Raw genomic sequence first — 25,476 nt, forward strand, 5'->3', positions numbered from 1 at the left:
CCGGGTCACGTGCTCAGCCGCCATATTGGCTCCGCTGGCCGCCGCGGCCGAGAGGGCGGCGCTGCTCCTCTGGACGTGGTTTCCCTCCCCGGGAGAAAGGGTCCTCGGAGTGTGAAGGGGAGGGAGAGGAGATGGCGGCCTTGGTGCGAGAAGATGGCGCTCGAGGCCCAGAGCAAGGACGGCGGGGCTGCGAACATTATGACCGAGGATGTCTCCTGAAGGTGACGGCTTAATTGAGCTCTTCCTCCGCGAGCTGCCGCCGGGCCGGGCTGGGGACGGAGTGGGCCGGGCGGTTAGGTTCGGGCTTAAGTTGGAGGCTAAGCTGTTGGTGAGGCTACCCTTCTTCACCTCCCGCTGGGTCCCTGCTGCGGAGAACATTCTCGTGGAGGTGCCCACAGGCCGCACACCTCCTCCCGTTTGGTACTTTGCAAGCAAAGTCGTCCTTGTTTGGGAGGAGCCTGGGCTTGCACGTCGATCCCTGCATCGGTGGGTTTATCCATCTGTTTTGCTGTTGTTGCTGGAAGTAGACGGAGGCCGTCTCGGGCCTGTGCTGGCTTTTCCCCAGGATCCCTTTCCAGTGTGATGAAATAATGGCAGAGGGACAGCCAGTGGAGAATCTGATAGGATTTCAGCTCCTGTCGTAGATAACGTTTTACAGCTTCATTTTTGTGCCCAGACCTGCCAAAGGGAACATGTATGTGTGAACTAGGAAGACAGTCTTGTAATTGCCACTAAGTAGGAAATGATGGCTAGGACAGTGCCTACTATGCATCTATTGTTATACTTGTGCTGTTCACTTTTAGAAAAATACCTAGTCAGTCTATAATTTAAAAAATTGGCACCCATCCGATTCCTGAGTTTGAAGATTTTGCTTAGAAAGCTTGAGATTTGAGTCCCACAACCCTACTCCTAGACCTTAGCTTTGCCCCTTAATAATTTGAGCAAACTACCCTTGAAGTGCCTCATATATAAAATACAGTTAATAATAGAAGTTCCTATTTCATAAGGACTATGAGGCCTGTGAAGACCATCTAAAGCCCTTTTGGCAGGCCATGGTTTGGTGAATATTCCTCTACTGCAATTGATGAGCTCTTTCAAAGTTGGTCATTCACCAAGTGTGGTGTAAGGAATTGAATGCTATTCTTACGATTCCATCTCCACTGAGTTGTTCTGTTACTCTTTCAAGCTTGAGATCTAAAACTGAATTCAACATTTTGGCCCTCCCTCTAACCCCCAAGAAACTATGCAGACATTGTATCTGCGTTTCATAACTCTGAGCTACTGGGCCTTGAGTTATCGAATGCTTTTTTTGTCCCTCCCCTCTGTCTTCCTTAAATACCAGAGGCCAAGTGGAAAGTTTTTAGGAGGCAGTAATCAATTAAATCAAATGCGGCTGTTTGAGTAAGAGAAGAACTAAAAATTTATCAAGGAGGAGGTAGCTGGTATTCTGAGACGTTTCTGTGGCGATATTGGGAGAAAACTTTATTGGAGTGTATTCAAGAGAGAATGGGAGTAGTGGAACTGGTAACAGTCTTTATAGACAACTCTTGGAGTGTGTTGTAAAAGAACAAAAACATAAGGCTGTGGTTGCTGGGAGATGTGGGGTCATGGGATTGTTTTTCCCTTTAAGATGGGAGTTATTGCTGCATGCTTGTATATTCTTGGAAATGACCCAGTAAAGTGAGAACATTAAATAATAGGAGGGAGAGGCAAAACTGCAGGAGCACTGTCCTTGAGCATTCAAAGAGAACATGGAACCCAGTGCGTAAGTGAGCCTTTAATAGTAACATGGACTGTAGATTCTGTAACAGAAAGGAAGATAGAATATAAGGTACATTTGCAAGTAGGTTGATAGAATTTGTGGGAGGATGTTCTCGATTATTTCTATTGTTTTCATAGTGAAATAAGAAGCAAGGTCATTCACCAGCAGATTGTAAGTAGGTAGGAAGAGGTGTTCAAGGTTTAAAGAGAGAGGAGATGTGAAATAATCCCTACACTCGGGAAGAATAAGGAAATTGACTGGGAAAACGTGGTAGCTCTAAGAACCCACTTTTTTTCAGTGGTTATGACTTTAAATTGAGACCAGTCACGGTTGAGGTGCTTTTTCTTTATCTGTATTCAGCTGTTCCTATGTAAGTTAAGTAGGAGAGAGTTGGATTTAACCAGTTGAGATTCTGGATAAGTGAGTATATAGAGGAAGAGAGAAGGAACCCAGGGTGTGGACAGAAGAATTGGAGTGTGTTGGAAAGAGAGGTAGTGTTTAGAGAATTCCATACTTGAAATTAAGTTACAAACACGCCTCAGTTCTAGAGCAGTGGTTCTCTATGTGGAATGAATGGACTCCTCAAGGTCAAAACTACTTTCCTTCAATGTCTAATACTAAGACATTGTCTTTTTCAGCGTGTACAAAACTAATGATGAATACTGCTGGCGCCTTAGCACAAATCAAGGCAGTGGCACTGAACTGTGCCACACCTATATATTAAAAGCAAAACAAAACAAAAAACAGGTTTACTTAAGAATGTCATTGATAAAACTAAAGCAGTAAAATTATTAATTGTATAAAATCTCATCCCTTGATTGTACTTTTCACATGTTTGATGTTTTCATCAACTGCTTTCTGCACAGACTGAAATTAGGTGGTTTTGTGAGGAAAAGCTCTTGTGCAATTGTATTATGAACTGAGCTACTTACATTTTTTATTGAACAGCATATTTTTACTTGAAGTATGGTTATTCAGGCTTGGGTATTTGGTGAACATTTTCTTAAAAAGGAGAGAAGTGTGACTGTCATTACCCGGAAAACAACTAACAGTGATAAAATTTGAGCTTTCACGTACCAAGTAGAATTTTGGAAAACGTGTCTTAGTCACTGTGAGCTTGAGTGCTTCCCAATACCTAAAAAAACTTTTGATGAGATGGGTAGTGATATTAACAAATGTGATTTTTTGATATTGCATAATTCAGTGAACTGATACTTTCCAAATAACCTGTGCATGAGTAAAAGATACTTTCAAAGTTCAAGATAGGTCAGTGGGTTTTACTGTAACAGGGAGAATAGTTTACTGATATGATTTCAGAGTCCATATTGCAACGAACCAAGAGTTGTTGAGTTTTGGTATAGTATCATAGTATCAGAGAAGAATATCCAAATTCTCTGAAAAGGCTATTAAAGTACTCCCATTTTCAGCTACATATTTGTGTGAGTCCAAAATTTCTCCATATACTTCAACCAAAACTAATTGAATGTAGAAGCAGAATTGAGAACCCAGAATTTTTTTGGGAAAATATAATTTATTTTTCATTAAACTTATTTATGTTAAGATGTAATGGGCTTGTTACTATTATTTTTAAAAGTAATAAATATTTTCAGGACCTATCAGTTTAATTTATAATATGGTATTAATAGATATAATTTACATAAACAAAAGCTCTCTGGGATAATCAATAATTTTTAAGAGTTTAGGGGTCCTAAAACCAAAATGTTGGAGAGCCACTGTTCTGTAGTATGACTGAGCATATGTGGAAGTGAGAAAGGAAAGTAACTGAGAATTCAGGGTATTGAAGGATTATTATTGTGGATGTGCAGATCACTAAGAGTTAGGACAAGAATAGTGTTGGAGAGAGAGGCAGCCAGTTGAGTGTTAAAATCTTTAAGGAATAAACTATATCATGGTGAGTCATAGCATAGGAAGTGGTCAGAAGTAAGTGGGGAGCTAAAAGGTTACATTGTACTGGAAAGTATTGGGTTAGTTTGCTAGTCTGGAAACTTCTTAATGTACTAGTTGGGGTAAGGCTAAATAAATTGCTATAACAAAAAGACTCAACAGTAAGGTGAGTTAAAGAATAATGAGTTTATTTCTTTTACCTAACAATTCCAAGGTGAGCGATCCTGTTTGTTGATGAAGCTCTGTTCTACATGATCACTCCAGGGACAAGTTTTTTCAGTTGTATTATTTTGCCATGTTTTAGGGCATATAGTCATCAGCTGGGTTGCTGCCATGTACAGGTTTCATCTTATGAAAAGGGAAAAGGGAGCATGAAGGAGGGGTCATGCCCAGTTTCTTAATTAATATTCAGGCATGAGAGTGGCACTGATGTTTTCTGCTCATATTCTCTTGATAAGAACGTAGTCATTTGGCCACAACTAACAGCAAGGAAGTCTAGGAACTAGTATAGCTGTGGGGAAGGAGAGAACAGATTTTGGTGGACAGTCTTTGTCACTCTTGAAAACAAGGACTATTTGTTATGTTTATTATATCCTCTAAAATATGAGGCATATAGTTAACAGTTGACAAACACAAGTGAACTAAAATATCTTTATAATATTCAATGTTTAGCGATTGAAGTAGGTAAATGAATTTATCTGGAAATGTCAAAAAGTTGTTGCTGGCTTGCCATTTAGGGTGTTGGAGGGTTAATTTTCTAGTCTAGAGATTTGCATCCTTCATGATTCTTTTGTCTTTAAGGACAAGGTTGTGCTCAACTTGATACAAACATGTAGATGTTGAAAAGAATAGTTAAAATATGCTAAGAAACAGTGAGATGTTATGTTTAGGGTCAGCTTACCCAACTGATTTGTAGGTTGTATTCTTTGACCTTGTTCCAGGAAGAGGAGGAAGAAAATTTCTTTTTGCATTGCAAACTTGTCTTCTCTTGCTTATTATAACTCTTTTTCTCCCCTGGGCATTAGGCACCTTGCTGTGACAAGTTGTATACTTGCCGGTTGTGTCATGATAACAAGGAAGATCATCAGCTAGATCGCTTTAAAGTAAAGGAAGTACAGTGCATAAATTGTGAAAAAATTCAAAATGTAAGATTTTATCACATTTTTATTTTCTTTATTTAAAAAAAATTTTTACTAAGGTGGTTTTAAAATTTTAATCAAGAGTATTGCCAAGTAAGGCAGCTCTAAAAGTAAGCAATATCTTTGCTTTAAGTGTTTAAAATCTTATAAAAATAAAACTGCATATACTTTAACATAATTCTGGATATTCAAATAGTAATTCAAAATGTTTTGGTAAATTTATCCCAATATTTACTTACATATGCCTTTTTTTAGGCCCAACAGACTTGTGAAGAGTGTAGCACATTGTTTGGAGAATATTATTGCAGTATATGCCATCTGTTTGACAAAGACAAGAAGCAGTATCATTGTGAAAACTGTGGAATTTGTAGGTACTGTATGTAAAATACTCTTTTCTAATTACTTCTAGTGTATCTGGACAATAATAGTTTTTAAAAAAATTTTAATAAATCTTTATTGTTCAGATTATTACAGTTGTTTCTCCTTTTCCCCCCCATAGCTCCCCTCCACCCAGTTCCCACTCCCTCTGCCCTTACCTTCCCCCCACTGTCCTCATCCATAGGTGTACGATTTTTGTCCCGTCTCTTCCCGTTCCCTCCACACCCCTTTCCCCCTGAGAATTATCAATCCCCTCTTATTCTATGCGCCTGATTCTATTATATTCACCAGTTTATTCTGTTCATCAGATTTTTAATTAACTTGATTTTTAGATTCACTTGTTGATAGATATGTATTTGTTGTTAATAATTTTTATCTTTACTTTTTTCTTCTTCCTCTTAAAAAATACCTTTCAGCATTTCATATAATACTGGTTTGGCGGTGATGAACTCCTTTAGCTTTTTCTTATCTGTGAAGCTCTTTATCTGCCCTTCAATTCTGAATGATAACTTTGCTGGGTAGAGTAATCTTGGTTGTAGGTTCTTGCTATTCATAACTTTGAATATTTCTTGCCACTCCCTTCTGGCCTGCATAGTTTCTGTTGAGAAATCAGCTGACAATCATATGGGTGCTCCCTTATAGGTAATTAACTGTTTTTCTCTTGCTGCTTTTAATATTCTCTCTTTGTCTTTTGCCCTTGGCATTTTAATTATGATGTGTCTTGGTGTGGTCCTCTTTGTATTCCTTTTGTTTGGGGTTCTGTGCACTTCCTGGACTTGTAAGTCTATTTCTTTCACCAGGTGGGGGAAGTTTTCTGTCATTATTTCTTCAAATAGGTTTTCAGTATCCCGCTCTCTCTCTTCTTCTGGCACTCCCATAATTCTGATGTTGGTACGCTTGAAGTTGTCCCAGAGACTCCTTACACTATCTTCAAATTTTTGGATTCTTTTTTCTTTTTGCTTTTACTGTTGAGTGTTTTTTGCTTCTTTGTATTTCAAATCTTTGACTTGATTCTTGCATTCCTCTAGTCTGCTGTTGGGTCTCTGTATAATATTTTTTATTTCAGGCAGTGTATGTTTAATTTCTAGTTGATCCTTTTTCATATCCTCGAGGGTCTCGCTAAATTTATCGGCCTTTTCTAGGAAATTCTTGAAAAACCTTATAACCGTGGTTTTGAACTCTATATCCATTCGTTTGTTCTCCTCCATTTCTTTCGTTTGTGATCTGTTTCCTTGCCTCCTCATTTTCGCTGGTTCCCTGGGTTGGTAGGGTGGCTTTATGTGCTAGGTGTCCTATATGGTCCAATGGGTTGGCCTCCCAGTTACCTGAGGTGGACACTCTTGGTGCACCCCTTTGTGGACTGTGTGTACAGTCTTGTTGTAGTTAAGTCTTGATTGTTGTTGGTGTCACTGGGAGGAATTGCCCTCTAGGCCAATTGGCTGTGAGGACCCACTGTGTCTATAATGGAAGAATTGCTGTGCTGGAGACATGCTTATGGGGCAGGACTTGTTTCAGTGGGGCTTTGGTGCTCACTGAGTCTGCCTCTTCAATGTGTCCCTTATGAGAGTAGTTGAAATCTGGTGTCATCTCACACAGACCACTAGATACATTAGCTTCTGGATCTCCAATTGGGTGCAGGTCAGCTACTGTCTGAGGCCACCCAGCAGGAGCTACAGCTAGAACTACAGTTTTCTCCTCTTTGCTTGGGGTTTGGCGGTTTTGGAGCTGTCTGACCGGAGCTGCAGTTTGTTTGGTTAAGCTGCGATAGGGCAGGCCATTTATATGCAAAAGCCGCTGCTCGGAGCTTGGGTGGGTTTGTAGATTGTGGGGGGTGGACTCTCAGGGTGTCACTAGGTTTAGGGCGTGGCAAACAGCGATGGCTGCCAGTCAGCCGTCTCTGCGTTTCCGCGTTTCCAAGTCCCCGCGCCCCGCACCCCATCGCAGTAAACACTGATTGCTGGGCGCACCTCTGCAAGAAAGTCACCCTCACTTTCTGACCTGATGGCCGACAGTCCAGCTTCTCCCCGTAGGAGTTTGGGTCCCCAGCGTCTCCCCAGAAACTGGATTTCCGAGTAATTGGGAGCTTGTCTCCCTTCGAGTTGAGAAACAGCACATCCAATCACCTGCCACCAGCCTGATTCGAGCGCCTCTGTACCTCAGCTTTTCAGCGCTTATGCAAGTCGCAATGCTCTTTTTCTCTTTCCTTCTAGTTGTAGAACTTCCACTCAGCCGGCTTTCCCATGGTTCTGGGTGATTGATGTTTTGTCTTTTAGTTGTAGTTTTGAAATTGTGCGAGGTAGCAGTTAGGTGTTTACGTATGCCGCCATCTTGGTTTCTCTGGACAATAATAATTTTTAAAGATCAACTTTATTGGAATATAATTTACCTCTAATAAAACACATTCATTTTAAGTGTCCAGTAAGTTTTCATAAATAGTCATATCTATGTTACTACCAACACAATCAAGATAAAAAAGCATTCCATTCTAAAAATTTTCTTCTTGCTTTTTTTTGGTAATAATCATTTAATTAGCCCACCAACTATTGTGTGGCTATTTAACATTTTAACTTTGGGATATAAAATATGCTTGTATAATGCAGCGTTTTGTAGGTATCTGAGGTAGAAAATTAGAGTGGATTTTTCTTTTTTAAAAATTTGTTTTTAAAAAGATTATGAAAGTTTTTATAAAATTAGAAAATATGGAAAAGTAGAAAAGAAAAAAACCACCTATAGTCCAACCACCCACTGACAAGCTACATGTTGGTATATAGGAATTTAAAAAAAAATTCTGAAGTATTAGAATTATACAAAAGTAAATATGTAGTGTATATATGCCTTGAAGTATAGTAATAAACAAAAAAGCCACACAGTTTAAGAAATAGAATGATAGTACTGTTGATGCTCCTAGTTCTATGTCAATCTTTTCTCTTTGTTCCTATTGAAGATGACTGTGTTGAATACTTTAAATCACTTTCTTTTCTTTTATAGTTTGTTTTTAAGGATAGATAGCAAACATACTAAAAGATACAGAAATTACAAACAGCCAGAGAGAAATAGGGGAATATAACATCTGCTTCATGCCCCAGAGTGCACCCTTAACCCTGCCAGCTGTCTCAAAAGACATGCTTTTGGTTGTGGGGGTGGGGATGGGTCAACTCAAAGCCATCAATTCCCATAAGAAAAACAAGCTAACGTGCAAGCCCCGTCAATTAACTAAGATTGAAAGCTTCATCTTTCTTAAGAAGGACATGTTACAGTATTAGGGAATACAGTATACTTTATGGAATGTACCTTGTTCCTAAATGGATGGACTTAAAACCTACCCTATCTAATAAAAGAGTAACATGTAAATTGACCTTCACTCCAACACACAAGATGGCTGCCCCATGTGGACACAAGATGGCCGCCACAAGATGGCCAGCAGGGGAGGGCAGTTGGGAGGGACCAGGCCTGCAACGGAAGGCAGTTGGGGGCAATCAAGCCTGCAGGGGAGGGCAGTTAGGGGTGACCAGGCCAGCAGAGGAGGGAAGTTGGGGGCAACCGGGCCTGCAGGGAAGGGCAGTTAGGAGGGACCTAGGCCTGCAGGGGAGAGCAGTTGGGGGGGACCAGGCCTGCAGGGGAGGGCAGTTAGGGGTGATCAGGCCTGCAGGGGAGGGCCGTTAGGGCCGACCAGGCTGGCAGGGGAGCAGTTAGGTATCAATCAGGCTGGCAGGGGAGTGGTTAGGGGGTTATGAGGCTGGCAGGCAGAAGCGGTTAGGGGCAATCAGGAAGGCAGGAAGGCAAACAGTTGGGAGCCAGCAATCCTGGATTGTGAGAGGGATGTCTGACTGCCCGATTAGGCCCGATCCCGGTAGGATCGGGCCTAAACGGGCAGTCGGACATCCCTCAAGGGGTCCCAGATTGGAGAGGGTGCAGGCTGGGCTGAGGGACACCCCCCCTCCCCGTGCACGAATTTCGTGCACCAGGCCTCTAGTGTTCTAATAATAACTAACAGTGAATGAAAAAAAAAAAAGAAATTATAAAAGCCTAATGTGTTTGCTTATGAACATACTCTTTTAACTACCACCCAAATAAAAATATAGAATATTCATAATACTTTAATGGACTTTCTTATGCCCTAAGGCAATACACTCGCACAAGTTAAACACTCTCCTGACTTTTTATACTTTTTATAAATGGAAGCATATAATACATGCTCTTTTGTGTTTTGTTTTATATACTTTAAAGCAATATTTTTTAGGTACTTACATAGAATTGTTATATTTTCCTTTATGATTGACTCATTTATCATTATTTAATTTTTTTTATGTTTAATGTTTTCTGCATTAAGATTCACTGTATCTATATCAGCTTTCTTTTGATTAGTTTTTGCTTATATATCCTTTTTCATTTTTTATTTGCAAACATTTTGTATATTTATATTTAAGCTGTGTGTCTTGTAAGCAGAATATAATAGGGTTTTATGTTTTTATTGAGTTGATAAAGACTGATTTTTTTACTGAAGTATTTAGTCCATTTATTAATATAATTATATTAATTTCAATTAACAGTTTTAATACTATTTACTGCTGTACTATTTAATTATTTGTATTTTTTCTCTGATTTCTTGCCATTTTTTGGGTTAATCAGCCTTTTCTATTCTATTTTTATTCTCTGTTAGCTTATTAATTATACATTCTTCCATTATTCTCTTAGTGTTTAATCTTAGAAATTGTAATATACATCCTTGGCTTACTACTATAATATGTTTATCATGTCCTGGACAATGCAAGAACCTTAAACACTAAGAGGATTTACATACTATTGCTGTCATGTGTTTTTACACACACACACACACACACACACACACACACACATTAGAGGCCCAGTGCACGAAAATTTGTGCACTGGGGGGGGGGGGCCCTCGGCCTGGCCTGCCCCTTCCCAAAGTCTGGGAGCCCTCAGGGGATGTCCTACTGACGGCTTGGGCCTGCTCATCTGCGGGAGGCGACCGGGCCAATCAGGGGAAGGCACTGCCCCCATAACCCCGCTGCTGCTGCTGCTGCTGCCTCTGGCCTTCCTCTATAGGAGGCGACCGGGCCAATTGGGAAGGTGCCACCCCCATAACCTCGCTACTGCTGCTACTGCTGGCCGCTGTGGCTGCCGGCCCTCCTCGGCCCTTGCAGCTGCTGTGACTTTGTCCGGAAGGATGTCCGGAAGATGTCTGGTCTGTCCAGTCTAATTAAGATATTACCCTTTTATTAGTATAGATTAAACTCTGTAAGATGTTTTCCTGAACAGTTAGTATTCTCTTATATTTACCATTTCAATTGCTCTTCTATCTTCTTTTTAAAAAAATTTAAATAGTCTGGCTGGCGAGGTTCAGTGGTTGAGCATTGACCTATGAACCAGGAGGTCATGGTTCAGTTCCTCATCAGGGCACATGCCCGTGATGTGGGCTCCATCTCTAGTAGGGGGTGTGCAGGAGGCAGCTGGTCAATGATTTGCATCATTGATACTTCTATCTCTCCCTCTCCCTTCTCTGAAATAATAAAAATACATTGAAAAAAAATTTTAAATGATTTTTTAATTCCAGTTGACATATATTATATTAGTTTCAGGTGTATACCCCAGTGATTAGTCATTATATAATTTACTAAGTGAACATCTCGATAAATCTAGTACCCATTTGACACCATACATAGTTATTAGAATACTAGAGGCCTGGTGCACGAAATTCGTGCATGGTGGGGGGATCCCCTCAGTCCAACCTGCACTCTCTCTAACGCGGGACCCCTTGGGGGATGTCCGACTGCAGGTTTAGGCCCAATCCCGTTTTGGTGTGGACTTCTTTTGGTTCATCTTGTTTGGTACTATCTGTGCTTCCTGGACTTGTATGTCTATTTCTTTCACCAAGTTAGGGAAGTTTTATGTCATTTTTTCAAACAGGTTTTGAATTTCTTCTTGTCTCTCTTCTCCTTCTGGCATCCCCATGATGCCAATATTGGTATGCTTGAAGTTGTCACAGAAGGCTCCTTACACTATCTTCATTTTTTTGGATTCTTTTTTATTTTTGCTGTTCTGATTGGGTGTTTTTTGATTCTTTCTATATCACTGATTTGATTCTTGGCTTCATCTACTCTACTGTTGATTCCCGGTAAATTATCCTTCATTTCAGTTAGTATTTCCTTCATTTCTAACTGCTTCTTTTTGTGGTTTCCATGCCTTTTTTTTTTTTAAAGCTGTTGAACTTTTTCTCTACGTTCAACTACTCTTCCTGTAAGTTCATTGTGTATCCTTATAACCAGTGTTTTGAACTCTGCATCTAGTAGATTGCTTATCTTCATTTTGTTCTTACGTGGAGTTTTGTTCTGCTCTTTCTTTTGGGACATGCTTTCTTGTCTCATTTTGGCAGCCTCTCTGTATTTGTTTCTATGTATTAGGTAGAGTTGCTTTGTCTCCTAAGCTTGGTAGAGTGGCCTAATGTAGTAGGTGTCCTGTAGGTCCATTGGCACAGGCTTTCCAGTCACCCAAGCTAGGCACTCCAGTTGTGTCCCTCCCCACACCCCCATGTGGGCTATGTATACCCTCCTATTGTAGTTGAGCCTCTATTGCTATTGGCACATCAATAGGAGGGATTTACCCCCAGGCCAATATGTGTTGTAAGGACTGGCTGTGACCACTGACAGCCATGGAGGATCAACTGTGCAGAGGCCTGCCCCACAGAGCAGGGCCTGCCCCACTGAGTCTGCCCTTTGAGCTTGTCATTGTATAGGTGTTTGGGTTGTATTTTAATGTAGTCTGAAGCTATCCACCATGTGCACTGGCTCTGGGGCCTCCAAGGAGGTTGAGGCCAAGGTCAACTGCCATTGGCCACCTAGCTTGAATTACAAAGTGATCTGCAGCTGCTGGTAGTTCGTTGGGGCCATTTAGTGAGAGGTACGGGGCACACTGAGGCCTGATGCTGCTTGTTTGAAGGATTTTAGGAAATCCTGAAGCCTGACTTTACCTATTGAAAAGGCAATGGAAACAGTGTGGGTATGCCTGTAAGTTTAGTAGGTTGGAGTCTCAGGGAATCACCAGAGCAGGCAAATGGTGATAGTTAAGTTGATGGAGACTCAGATATGGCTCCTGCCTGCTGGCTCTGTGAGGAAAGGGCTCAGAAAACGAACAATGGCCTCTGCCAGCACTTCTCTCTGGCAAAAAGCGGCGCCTCCCTCCCCCAGCTCTCACCCTGATGCCAAACATTCATTTCCTCCTTGTATATTCCTGGTGCCTTTTGAGCTGCTATCCCAGTGCTGGAACTCAGAAAGAGTGAGTCAGAGTAAGTTCATGTGCAGGCCCTTTAAGAGGAGCTGCCTGGGACTCCAGCAGCCCTTCTTCTCACTCAGCCTCAATTCATGGTGGCTTTTACAGCCAGAAATTACAGAGACGTCTCTTCCCAGCACAGGAGGCTGGGCTGGGAAACCTGGGGGGTGGGGGGGGGGGGCGCGGGGAGAAGGGGCTGGGATCCCTCACTCCTCATGGGAGACCTCCATACCTGATATATTTCTTCTGATTTTTTTTCTGCCACACATGGCTGGGGGGACCAGCCTGTTATGCTTCTCTGCCCCTCCTTCCAGTCTTGATGCAGCTGCTTCTTTAAATCCCTAATTGTAGGATTTCTATTCAGCTAGATTTCAGGTGGTCTGAATGATGGTTGTTCTGTAGTTTAGTTGTAATTTTGATATGGTTGTGGGAGGATACAAGTACTGTGTTTTCTTATGCCACCATCTTGACTAGAAGGATCCCTCTTCTTCTTTATCTTTGGAATTATTTTCTTTCTGCTTGAAAGCAGATGGGAGAGGCAGGTGCGACCTTCGTTGTCAGTAGTTCTCTGATGTGAAAAGGGGTAGCACAGTTACCTAAACTGATCTAACCTCTTTGCATTTTACAAAGTTAAACAGCTAAAAGGAGTAAAATAGGAAACCAAACCTTGTTGAATGTACAGTGCATATTGGCAGTGCCTGCCTAATTACGATTTGCCTGCTTGCTTCTCCTGTTCAGTTGTTTCTTTTGAAGGCAGTGGATTTTTCTGTTGCATTTCTATCTTCTTCAGTTTCAACTTAACGAATTTCTCAATGTCAGCCATATTGGGTTGGTCTTATTCCTGATATTAAGGGAAATGCTTTCAGTTTTTGCCCATTGAGTATAATTTTTGCTATAAGTTTGTCATATATGGCCTTTATTATGTTGAGATATGCTCCCTCTATTCCCACTTTTCTGAGAGTTTTTATCATATACAGGTGCTGGATATTATTGAATGCTTTTTTTTAACGTCTATTGATATGATCATGTGATTTTTTTAAATCCTTCATTTTGTTTATGTGATATACACAATTATTGATTTGCAAATATTATACCAGCCTTAGGTCTCCAGAATAAATCCCACTGGGTCCTGGTGTATGATCTTTTTAATGTATCGCTGGTTCCAATTTGCTAATATTTTATTAAGGATTTTAGCATCTATGTTCATCAGGGATATTGGCCTATAATCTTTCTTTGTATTGTCTTTATATAGTTTTGGAATTAGGATAATGCTGGTCTAGTAAAAAGAGATTGGGCATCTTCCCTCCTCTTGATTTTTTTGGTTTAATATGAGGAGGATAGGGGTTAGTTCTTTGAATGTTTGGTAAAACTTGCTTGTGAAGCATCTGGTCCAGGACTTTTGTTTACTGGGAGGTTTTTTGTTGTTTGTTGATTTTAGAAAGAGAGGAAGGGAGAGGGAGAAAGGGGTAGAAACATCAATGAGAGAGAAACATCAACATTGACCAGCTGCCTTCTGCACCTCCCTCCCTCCCCTTCTCCCCCACTGGGGATTGAGCTGTAACTGGCCATGTGCCCTGACCATGAATCGAACCAATGGTCTCTTGGTGCATGGGTTAATGCTCAATCACTGAGCCACACTGGCTTGGCTGCTAGAAATTTTTTGATTACTGCTTTAATTTCATTAGTTGTTATTGGTCTATTCATGTTTTCTGATTCTTCCTGATTCAGTTTTAGAAGGTTGCATTTTTCTAGGAATATGTCCATTTCATCCAGGTTGTCCAGCTTGTTGACATATAGTTGGCATATAGTATTTTCTTACAATCCTTTGCCTCTTTCATTTTTAATTTTATTTATTTGGGTCCTCTCTCTTTGATTCTTTTTCTTTTTTAAATTTTCTTATTGATTTCAGAGAGGGAGAGATAGAAACATTAATGATGAGAGAGAATCATTGACCAGCTGCCTCCTGAATGCCTCCACTGGGGATTGAACCTGTAACCCAGGCATGTGACCTGACTGTAATCTCCTGGTTCATAGGTTGAAGCTGAAGCACTGGGCCACACTGGCTGGGCTCTTTGTTTGATCAAACTTGTTTATCTTTTCAAAGAACCAGCTCTTGGTTTCATTGATCTTTTGTGTGTGTGGTGTTTTTTTTTGTTTTTTTTGTCTCTTAAGTCATTTATTTCTGCTCTGATATTTATTATTTCCTTTCTTTTACTTACTCTTGGCTTTTCTTTGTTCTTTTTCTAGTTATTTTAGTTGTAGGGTTAGATTATTCACTTGAGATTTTTCTTGTTTCTTGAAGTAGGCCTGTAATGCTACGAATTTCCCTCTCAGGACTGCTTTTGCTGTGTCCCATAGATTTTTGGGTTTTTATGTGTTAACTAGTAGACCATTTGCAGGAAAAATCCTGCAAGCGGCCACTGCGGCCGCATGTGCTGCCGCTGCCGCCGCTGTTGTAGCCGCCATGCCTGCACCCGCGCGCCACTGCCACCTGCCCCGCTCTGCCCCACTCCGCCCTGCCCCGCCCCGCCCTGGCTTTCCCTCTGGCAGCCATCTTGCTTTCCGCTTTTCCTTCGTCTTCCTTCTAAGTTGTCTTCAGTCTTCACTCCTCCCTCCCTCAGCGTATGCAAATTAACTGCCATCTTTGTTGGGTAATTTGCATACTTGCCCTGATTGGCTGGTGGGTGTGACTTTGGATGGTGGGCATGGCTTGGGTGTAGCGAAGGTGCGGTCAATTTGCATATTACTATTTTATTAGGTAGGATTTTCATTTGTTTCCAGCTAATTTCTAGTTTCTTTCTTGATCTCATTGGTAACCCATTCACTATTTAATAACATACTAGCCTCCATGTGTTTGAATATATTTGAGGTTTTTAAATTGTAGTTGATTTTTAGTTTCATGACATTGTGATTCTAGAAGATGCTTGATATGATTTCAGTCTTCTTGAATTTGTTAAGACTAATTTTGTGTCTTAACATGTGGTCTCTCTTTGAGAATGTTCCATGTGTGCTTGATAAGAATGTATATTCTGCTTTGGTATAAAATGTTCAGTAAATATCAATTAAATTCCTCAGATCTAGTGTGTCATTTAAGCTTGCTATTTCTTTGTTGATTTTTTTGTCTGAAAGATTTATCCAGTGATGTCAGTTGGGTGTTAAATTCTACTACTTTGACTGTAGATCAAGCATGTCAAACTCAAAGGCTAACACGGGCTAAATAAACAAGATTTAAGTTTATGTGGGTTGCAAAAAAACCAAAAGCTTCAATTTTCATAGAAACATAGGTTTATTTCGATAAGAGACATGCTGAATACAAAGGGCTGAAATAAATGAGTAATTGTTAACATAAAATAATAGAACATTTTAATAAAAATTAATATTTTTTCTTGAACATTAACTTACCAGACACTGAATAACTGCAAAGATTAATTAGTGTAACTATACAAATAAACCTATTTTTCTTGTTCTCCGAAAGCGAAATATTTCCTGTTGTGCATGCCAAACAAGTCAGTACAAGACTAATGACGTGGCAATAAGCTGCTAAAATATTCGCAGCTAGTATTAGTGGAGAGAAACGGTGCACCTGTGCGTAAGGTGCGTAAGGGAAATGAATGCAACACAATTATAGTAATCAGTCGTTAGTAAATGTTGTAGTTTGTTATTAATAATTATGTATAACAGGATATTTTAAAAATTACGAACTTTTTATTGAAACGTTTTTTTTACATATTGTTATATTGGCTGGGCTGCAAAAATATTCATTGTGGGCCGTGAGTTTGACATTCTTGCTTTATATCTCAGTCCACCAAAAGTATTTTTTAAATGTATTTAGGTGCTCCTATAGTCAGTGCATATATGTTTACAAGGGTTATATCCTCTTGTTGGGTTGATTAGTATTATGTAGTGTTCTTGTTTGTGTCTTGTATGGCCTTTGTTTTGAAGTCTGTTTTTCAGATATAAGAATTGCTACCCCACCTTTTTTTTTTTTGTTTTTTGCTCCCATTTGCATGGAATAGTTTTTTTCATCTACCCTGTGTCTTGATTCCAGGGTTTGGATATAATTTGAATAGGTTCTAGCTTATAATTACTTCTTGTTCTTGCACTTGCATCATCAAAATTTAATACTGACTCCAGAGCTCAAGTACCTGACAAATAGATTCTGGTTTATCATTACGTCTGTCTATGCATTGCCAAATTCAATGCTTTTAATAACCTTCAGGAGTTCATAATGTTGTTTAAAGGTGGCTGTCTTCTTAGCTCCAGTATAGCAAAACATTTTTTATTTTTAGATTATAAACACCTATTAAGATGATCAATCCTGTGAATTTTTTCAGTTTTTATACCATCTATTTCCTTCCCGGTACTCCTCCCCCCCATTTTTTTGTTAATCCTCACCTGAGGATATTTTTTCCATTGAATTTTAGAGAGAGTAGAAGGAAGGGGAGAGAGCGGGAGAGGGAGAGAAAAAGAGGTGTGAGAGGGACACATCGATTGGTTGCCTCCTTCACACATCGGGGCACAGGATCGAACCTGCAACACAGGTATGTGCCCTTGACTGTGAATTGCACCCACAGTTGTTTGTTACACTGGCCTATGCTCTAACCACTGAGAAACATCAGCCAGGGCCTTCCCAATGCCTTAAACACACACTTTTCTTTATTTGTTCACTTACGAGCCTTATCAATTACATTTTGGAATACAAACATCATAAAAGATGGAAGAATACTGATACACATTCTGTTAGCGAAATGGGATAGTCCAGGTTCTTTTCAGAAAATATTGTGAAGTCCTTTCTATTGAATAACTAGATGAGGGTACTATATTTTTTGTCCTTAGAAATATACTGTTCATTCATTTTCTTGAGTGAAATCATTCATCTGCAGTGGTTCTCAACCTTTTTAATGCTGCGATCCTTTAATACAGTTCCTCATGTTGTGGTGACGCCCAACCATAAGATTATTTTTGTTGCTACTTCATAACTGTAATTTTGCTACTGTTAATGAATCATAATTGATTAACAGTAGCAAAATTGAGAGTAGCGGTTTAGAACCACTAGCAGTGTCGCCTAAGACCATCGGAAAACACAGATATTTACATTACGATTCATAACAGTAGCAAAATTACAGTTATGAAGTAGCAACGAAAATAATTTTATGGTTGGGGGTCACCACAACATGAGGAACTGTATTAAAGGGTCGCAGCATTAAAAAGCTTGAGAACCACTGATCTAGAGTATCATCATCTGAAAACCGTAATCTGATTTCTTACATATATGATCACCATCATCATTAGTCTAAACAGTGGTTTTCAACCAGGGATGATTCCTCCCCCCACACACACACCCCCTCCCCAGGCATATTTAGCAATGTCTGGGGACATTTTTGGTTGTTACAGCTGGGTTGGGAGGGAAAGTAGTGTGCTACTGGCATCTACTGGATATAGGCCAGAGATACTGCTAAACATCCTACAGTGCACAAAATAGTTCTCCACCAAAAATAATGATCTGGCTCCAAATGTCAATATGCCTAGGTGGAGAAACCCTAGTCTAGAATGCTGCTATCTGATTCTGTGTTATGGTGAACAAATTATCACTGTAGTAAAAACAAATCTAATCTTTTGCCTTTTCCTTTTTCTTTCAGGATTGGTCCAAAGGAAGATTTTTTCCACTGTTTGAAATGTAACTTATGCCTAGCTATGAATCTCCAAGGAAAGCACAAGGTATCAGTATGCATACTTTTAAAAGTATTAATGGTTTTCTCAAAACTAGCTTAAAATTTAATGTTTGGAAGTGTGGGAATTTTCAGTGTTACTAAGTACAACTATGTTGCTTTTAATTTTTAAGCAGTGTCAAAGAGTAGGTGTTCTTAATGTGCTTGAGAATATCTGGTCTACTATTTCTTTTCTTTGTAGTATGTAAGAATACTTATATCAGTTATTAGTATGTTGTTGACAACTTCTAAATTGGTTTATGGATTTTTATCATTGGTGTTTTAAGAAATTTTTAAAATATGAACTACAGGAGAAATATGGAGCAGTGTGACCTGTTAGCACACAGCATACCAAGAAAATTCAGGAAATAATCTTATATTTTCTTTAATAAGTAGACACATATTTTTAATCTTGATGTAGCAATTAGATCTTGATGTAATGATCCCAGGCTCTTAAAATTATTTTTCATTATTTAGAAAAAAAGTAATAAACTACCATTAATATTACTAATTCTATCTAATATAAGAATTTAGGGAATGGAGAAACTAGTGAGGGTTTTTAAAAATAGATATGAGATAATAACTGACCTAAAATAGTAAAATGATAAGAGAAGTTGAAGTGAATAATGAATACTAGTATGTGGGATATGCTGACAAGGCATAAGAGAGAAAGAATGGAGCTGAGTAAAGATGACCCTCAAGGTTTTTAGCCCTGGCTTATGGTACTTGTTTAATAGATTGTGAATTTGTTTGAAGTAAAAGGATTGAGTTTGGTTATATAGACTTGAGTTTGATAGCAAGATATGCTATGTTGTCTTTTAAAAATGTACACATTTCTCTTAGGATATTTTTATTTTGTTTCTCAGTTTTCTTTTATTGTTTGTATTAGTAAATGGTCCTGCCATTTACTCGAGTGCTTTCTTTAAAAATCTGGTTATTATCCATGGTTTGGTGCTTTCCTTTACCTCCCCATATCTAATCGGACACTGTCTTGTCAAATTAAGAACTCATACCCTGGAGGTATCCTATTGGAGCTCAGGTATTGTTCTGTCTCTTACAAGATGCAATTTCTGCCGGGGCTGACTGGCAGACCCTGAATGACAGATGAATGATTACTCTGACACACGTTTTTTGTGAAAGAGAGGCTAAGGGGCTAGTTGGCATAAGGAGCCAAAAAAGCCCCAATTGCCTGCCTCCTTAGACTTTTATTGTCACAAAAGCTTGAACTAAAATTAACTATTACATACTATCAGCAGGGTAAGCATCCTTGAGAAAGCATATGTGTCCTTTAAGCAAGGATGTTTTGAAGTCTAAGCATAAAAATTCTAGCAAAACACCCGGGGGCTCAGACTTGTTTGGAAAAGTAAAGGCAGGATTTGCTGCCTTCGGCAAGGTCCCCCAGAGGCCTCGGACCTTTCAGAGAATCCTCCTTACAGATTTTTTAACCAAGTCCCATGCTTCCCCACAATTTCAGAAATTATTTAGCTTTTGTAGGCCTCAGGTACCACATCTTTAAAATGGGGTAATAATTATATGTGTTTCATTTAGAGTTGTGAGAATTAGACTAGTATAGGTAATGAACTTAGTGTGTGGCATGTGGTAAGATCTTGATAATATGAACTGTTATTATTATCAATATTATTAAGCAGTTTAACTTTGGAGTAAAACACATATAAAACAGAAAAGTTCCAAATGTTATTATCGTTGCAATTTTAGTAAGTCTTAGGACTCACTAAATTACCTTACCTGTAAAATGAATAGAATTTGAATATTTAAGATATATTAAGCAATTTCATTATTTCAGGTAATATTGCAAAGCCTGAAATAGTTGTGAGTTAAATTGTTCTCCCCTGATATAGGAAACATGTATTAACCTTTTGCACTCGGATGTTGAGTGTGACTCGACACGGTTAGCATTAGAATAAAGGAATCGAGAAAAAAGCGAGTGCAAAGGGTTAATGTTAATTATTATCTTTTTTTTAAAAATGTCTTTACTGATTTCAAGGAGAGGAAGGGACAGGGGGGAGAGAGAGAGAGAGAGAGGAAGGAAGGGGATAAGAGAGAATCATTGATCAGCTGTCTCCTGCACTACCACTACTGGGGATCGAGCCTGGAACTTGGGCATGTGCCCTGACCAGTAATTAAACTGTGACCTCCTGTTTCATGGGTTGACCTTCAACCACTGAACCATACCAGCTGGCCTGTTAATTATTATCAATAAATTGATTTTGTTTCTTTTATTTGTTAGTTTTTATTATTAATAATATTATTATATCTGTTATTTCCATCTAGTTAAGCTTTTGGTAATTTGAATTTCTCTTTTAAACAGTGTATTGAAAATGTTTCCCGGCAGAATTGTCCAATATGTTTGGAGGTAAGCTTACAATATTTTTTGCTTTGGAAATAATCCCCTCTTGATTTTAAAATACTTGGTTGTTTATATTGTCTTCATGTAAGCAGTAACATTTATTTCTTTTTACAGGACATTCACACATCTCGTGTTGTTGCCCATGTCTTGCCATGTGGACATCTTTTACATAGGTAAAGTAATTTTGTTTTTTTGTTTTTTTCCTCAAAAAATGTTTGGAAATAGTTTTTGTTTTACTAAAATAATATTTTGTTTTTTTTCCCCCAGAACATGTTATGAAGAAATGTTGAAAGAGTGAGTGTTTGGTATTTAAAATGTTATAATTGTAAGATGTCTGGGTTGTTTTCTTCTTTTTCATTGCTATTAGTATATTGGGCAAGACATATTTGTCTTCAGATGAGTAGGGTAAGTGAGTAGTGTTAAGCTGGGAAAGCATCTTTGGGGGTATAGGACTATATCTTGGTCCCCATGCAGAATGCCTTATCTCATCCTACAAATGGAGACAGTTACTTCTGATTTCCTGGATACACTCACTAGGGAGCTCAGTTTCTGACAGAGGCAGTCATAGCTTTGTAAAAGTGCTAAGGCGTGTTGCTCAAAATTCTGTTAAGTCATTATGTTGTCCCAGTATAATGACCTGCAAAGAAAGCTGGTAGCAAGATTATCTAAAGCTGAGACTTTATTGTGGGGGAAGGATGTGAAATTGAGATAAGAATAATTAGGAAAGAGGAGACTGTGTAAAATGTATTTTGTTTCTGCAAATTGATGAGCAGAAGTTTTAATTTATAATAGCCAGATAGAAGGAAACTTTTTCAGAATTTTTAGGAAATAATATCTGGGTAAGTTTTAAGGAATATAGTGTTTTCTTTACTTAAATATATTCAGAAATTGAGGTTGTTTAGCTGAAAAAGGAGCTTAATTGGTTTTTAAAATATATTAAGTATATTCTATAAATACTAGGGACTAATTCCTGTCCATTTTAGAGAACTGAGAAGAAAGAAGTAGGCTTAAAAAATTCCATATGATTCAAGATTTAATTGAAAACTTTCATAGTATAAAAGTTCCCAGGTTTGTAATAGATTGTCTTGAAATACAGATTAATGCCCTTTGTTGGATGGTTTATGTATCAGTTAGCATGTATCTTCTATACTTGAGTTGATATGCTTCTAGTTTAATATTTGGAAAATAACCTTTCTATCTTTTCTAGAGGCTACAGATGTCCATTATGTATGCACTCTGCTTTAGATATGACGAGGTACTGGAGACAGCTGGATGATGAGGTAGCACAGACTCCTATGCCATCTGAATATCAGAATATGACTGTAGATGTGAGTAGAATCAGTGCTGAATACTTTTCAAATTTTTGTTGATGTTCCTGTTTATTTTTGTCCTTTTGATCAGATCTTTTAAAAAAATACTGCTTTGGCATAGATGCCAATGGGATGATCTAATAGGAAGAACAGACAAAATAATCTTTAAATTTTAGTTACTTTGAACTAAAAAGACCAGGGGAAAAAGTTCTAACAATATCTTTGTGCAGTTCTTTCCAACACTAGGTGGCAGGCAGAAACTTTATTCTGAACTGTTTACACATTACTTGCCAGGATCAGTAATGTACCTGAGTAGAGGTGAATTACTGGTTTGATGTTTTGTTTTCAATTATTTTAAATTGATTTTAAGCAAACGTGTTTGCTGATTTTTGAAGATCACTTTTTTTTTTTTTTTAATGTTTAGTACCCTCTTTATTCTATCTTACTTAGACTTTTAAAATTTGGTCTTATTAGCCTGTAACCTAAAATATAAGAATATATTTCTGTGCCATTTGCCTTATATAGAATGATCATCTTTTCTCCATTAATTGAGGTGTGGTGCTGTCTATTCTCAGCATAGTATATTGAATTACAGATAAGAATTAGAATTCTAGATAGCTTTTTGGTGCTTTAATAATTTTTGGACATTTAAATTTTCTAATTATCATTAGTTTAGTTTAGGTACTTCTACACAAAAGGATCAGAACCACTTATGAAAGCCAAATAAAAATTATTTTTTGTTGTATTCACATGAGCATTTTATAATTCATGTGGATAATTGAATTGTTAGTAAGGGCAGTGATCACTTTTGGAATACTAAACTGATAATCACATGATGCTTTACTGTAGGCTGCAGTGTGCAATATTCCATGTGGATGATTTTTTAAAATAACAGCTTTAATAAGATGTAATTCATATACCATACAACTTATCCATTTAAAGTATACAATTCAGTGCTTTTTATTATATTCTTGGAGTTATATAGACATCATCACCATCAATTTTAGGATATTTTCATCACTCCAAAAAGAAACCCTGTATCCATTATCAGTCATTCTCAGTTCATTAGCTCTAAGCAAACACTAATCTATTCTCTACATTTAGATCATATTCATAAGAGAATTATTTTCCAAATTATAATTTTGAGTAAATTTGTAAGTCTTATTACGGTGTGTCTTTTTTTAAAGCTAATGCTTTTCTCACATAGTACTGATCAATTTTCAGGGTAACACCTTTTTTATTTTTCAAGTTCTTAGTACTAGAAAAGATTAATTCCTAAATAGCATCTTATTGACATTTTAGGGATGAGCCAAAAGCTTCTCTTTGTTCAATTGTAAAACTACTTTTGAACTTTAATTCATTTCTGAGGCATAGAAGACTAGGAATTTAGTATATTAAACCTAAAGAAAAGGAAGTGGAGAGTCTGTTGTCCAGGAAGACCTGGTGCTGAAGAAGTCCCTTATACATAAATGGTCAAGTTCCAAGTTTCCCCGATTAAAACTCACCCCACTAGCACTTCCAAATACTTGTTTCCCCTAACTCCTTAAAATCCTTGATTATAAGCCATCAAGGAGTTTGGGCTTTTGAGCAATAGCTTTCCCATTCTTCTGTGTAGTGTTAGCAGTAAAGTGATTCTAATTTCTCCACTGCCAAAACAAAAAAAACTAAAGAATAAGCAAAAATGTCATGGTAAGTATGTAAAAATTTGTTTTATTAACTAATATAATTTTCTAATTTTCTAAGTGTTAATGAAAATAATAAAATCATGTATGTTATTTTGAATTGTAAGTACAGATGGTTCTGGACTTGTGGTAGTTTGATTTACAGTTTTTCAACTTTATGGTGGTGCAAAAGCAATACAAATTCAGTAGAAACTGTCCAGGCTAAGCTATGAGGTCCAGTAGGTGTATTTTCAATTTACAGCATTAACTTATAATGGGTTTATCAGAATGTAACCCCATTATAAGTCGAGGAGTATCTGTATAGGTGTTGATCTAATAGTGCCTATGTTACTTTTCATGCTAGTACTATTTATACTACTCAGGAGCTATTTTAAAATAGACTTCTTGGCGCAAATCCTCATTTTCGTTTTCTGAATTCAGAGTAGCCTCTTAGAGTTTTCAGTGAACAAAAAATAGGGCATTTCTACTTACAGAAATGTTTAGACACATATATGTGTTTTTACATCTTTAGTATGATTTCTGAGGAAATGTTTTGAGCAATGTCACTTTATATCTCTAAGGTTTAATATGCTTAATTTGATTTCATCTCTTCTTTTTTTAGATTCTCTGCAATGATTGCAATGGAAGATCTACAGTCCAGTTCCATATATTAGGCATGAAGTGTAATATTTGTGAATCCTACAATACTGCTCAGGCTGGAGGTTGTAGAATTTCACTAGATCAGCAGTGACCAGCATATACTGCACTGGAAAACTCAGCATTTTCTGATAGAAAAAGCTATCTTTAGTATCCTATTGTCATAATGTGTCAGAACCTATGCATTAGAGTTGATGTGTTTTGTACTAGTGTCACAGCATAAAGTCATTTACAAATACTTAAGGATTCAGGGTCTCTTTATAGAATTATCATATCTATATTTAATGAAAGTCACTACACCTGTGTTTTGATTGAAAATGCCTTTACTGTCAGTTGTTTGGAAGCCAATGATGTTTGCCACTGAACCTTACATCCATAGAAATATGTTATACTTTCATGGAACTTTGCTTTAAGTGGCACTCTGCATGCAGAATTCATTTCCAGTTTGACAGAACTGTAATTAATTCTAAGTATTCTTGACTTTTTAAGGGCTGTACTATAATAAGAATATGGTCTATCTTACTGTTAAAATCTAATTCCATGTGCTTTAGAAATTTCTAAGACAGTCCTTTGGATCTTGTAAATGTGAATTTTGACATAATAACTGCTAATAAAATTATATTGAAACATTGTTTTATAGAAATTTTTTCCCCAAGACTATGTTTTTGGCTTAATTCGGGCAATATAATCTTATACTGTAAAAGAAATATTCTTTTGTTTTGAGGTATTCTTTCATAAGATTAGTTGGGAAAAATGTAAAAGAATAGAATTCTTCTAAGTCTTAAGAAAACCATCAACATTGACAATAATTTTGTTTTGGTTACCCAAAATAATTTCTTCAAAGAATAATTCATTCAGTAAGTATTTAGTGAGCAACTACTTTGTGCTGGGTATGGTTCTAGATGCTGCAGAGACAACAAAAAACAATATAGACAAAAGTCCCTGCTCTTAATGGTGGTACATTCTAGTGTTCTTCATGCTTGATAGGCTTCTAATGTGTGTGGGCATGCGTGTGTGTGTGTGTGTGTGTGTGTGTGTGTGTGTGTGTGTGTTTATGCATGTAGTGGTTGTCTTTGTTGTAAGTGGGTGGATTCTTTCTTCCCTAAATGCTTGAAAGTAGGTGAGTAGAAAGGTGCAGAATATTCCTGGCAAGATCTCTGATTTTTTAATAGTTTTTTGTACTCATGTAGTAGAATTAAATATACCTCTTAATTCAGGAACAGTGCACAACAAAACTTGATGATCCTGAATTTTAACACTAGTATCCCAGTATCCAACTTAGTCTGTTTATAAAAAGCTTT

The 25,476-nt window shown here is 37.9% G+C and overlaps 2 protein-coding genes across 5 annotated transcripts; one reads left to right on the plus strand and one right to left on the minus strand.

The window, feature by feature from the left end:
- The first annotated feature begins 17 nt into the window (after window positions 1–17).
- RCHY1 (ring finger and CHY zinc finger domain containing 1) lies at window positions 18–24,806 on the plus strand. Of its 4 annotated transcripts, none has more exons than XM_008143675.3 (9): window positions 18–221; window positions 4,693–4,812; window positions 5,062–5,177; window positions 18,111–18,189; window positions 20,509–20,553; window positions 20,662–20,720; window positions 20,815–20,841; window positions 21,755–21,875; window positions 24,141–24,806. In XM_008143675.3, the coding sequence occupies exons 1-9, from the start codon at window positions 132–134 to the stop codon at window positions 24,267–24,269; spliced, it is 786 nt and encodes a 261-aa protein (XP_008141897.1). In that variant the 5' UTR covers window positions 18–131; the 3' UTR covers window positions 24,270–24,806. The 4 variants fall into 4 exon arrangements, with proteins under 4 accessions (XP_008141897.1, XP_054584229.1, XP_008141899.1 ...); XM_054728254.1 differs by having other exon boundaries at window positions 56–221; window positions 5,071–5,177; XM_008143677.3 differs by lacking the exon at window positions 4,693–4,812 and having other exon boundaries at window positions 56–221.
- Window positions 13,178–13,300, minus strand: LOC129151871 (thymosin beta-4-like). Its single transcript, XM_054728310.1, has one exon. It carries the CDS (start codon window positions 13,292–13,294, stop codon window positions 13,178–13,180), a length of 117 nt encoding a protein of 38 aa, XP_054584285.1. The 5' UTR covers window positions 13,295–13,300.
- Window positions 24,807–25,476: the final 670 nt, after the last annotated feature.

This window comes from Eptesicus fuscus, chromosome 2, assembly GCF_027574615.1.
Source record: "Eptesicus fuscus isolate TK198812 chromosome 2, DD_ASM_mEF_20220401, whole genome shotgun sequence".
Lineage (NCBI taxonomy): Eukaryota > Metazoa > Chordata > Mammalia > Chiroptera > Vespertilionidae > Eptesicus > Eptesicus fuscus.

Coding starts and splice junctions, on each gene's coding strand:
- LOC129151871 (XM_054728310.1), bottom strand. CDS start 13,294: ATGGCTGACATTGAGAAATTCGTTAAGTTGAAACTGAAGAAGATAGAA.
- RCHY1 (XM_008143675.3), top strand. CDS start 132: ATGGCGGCCTTGGTGCGAGAAGATGGCGCTCGAGGCCCAGAGCAAGGA. Junction 18,190..20,508: donor ATCTCCAAGGAAAGCACAAG/GTATCAGTATGC, acceptor TCTTTTAAACAG/TGTATTGAAAATGTTTCCCG. Junction 21,876..24,140: donor ATCAGAATATGACTGTAGAT/GTGAGTAGAATC, acceptor TTCTTTTTTTAG/ATTCTCTGCAATGATTGCAA.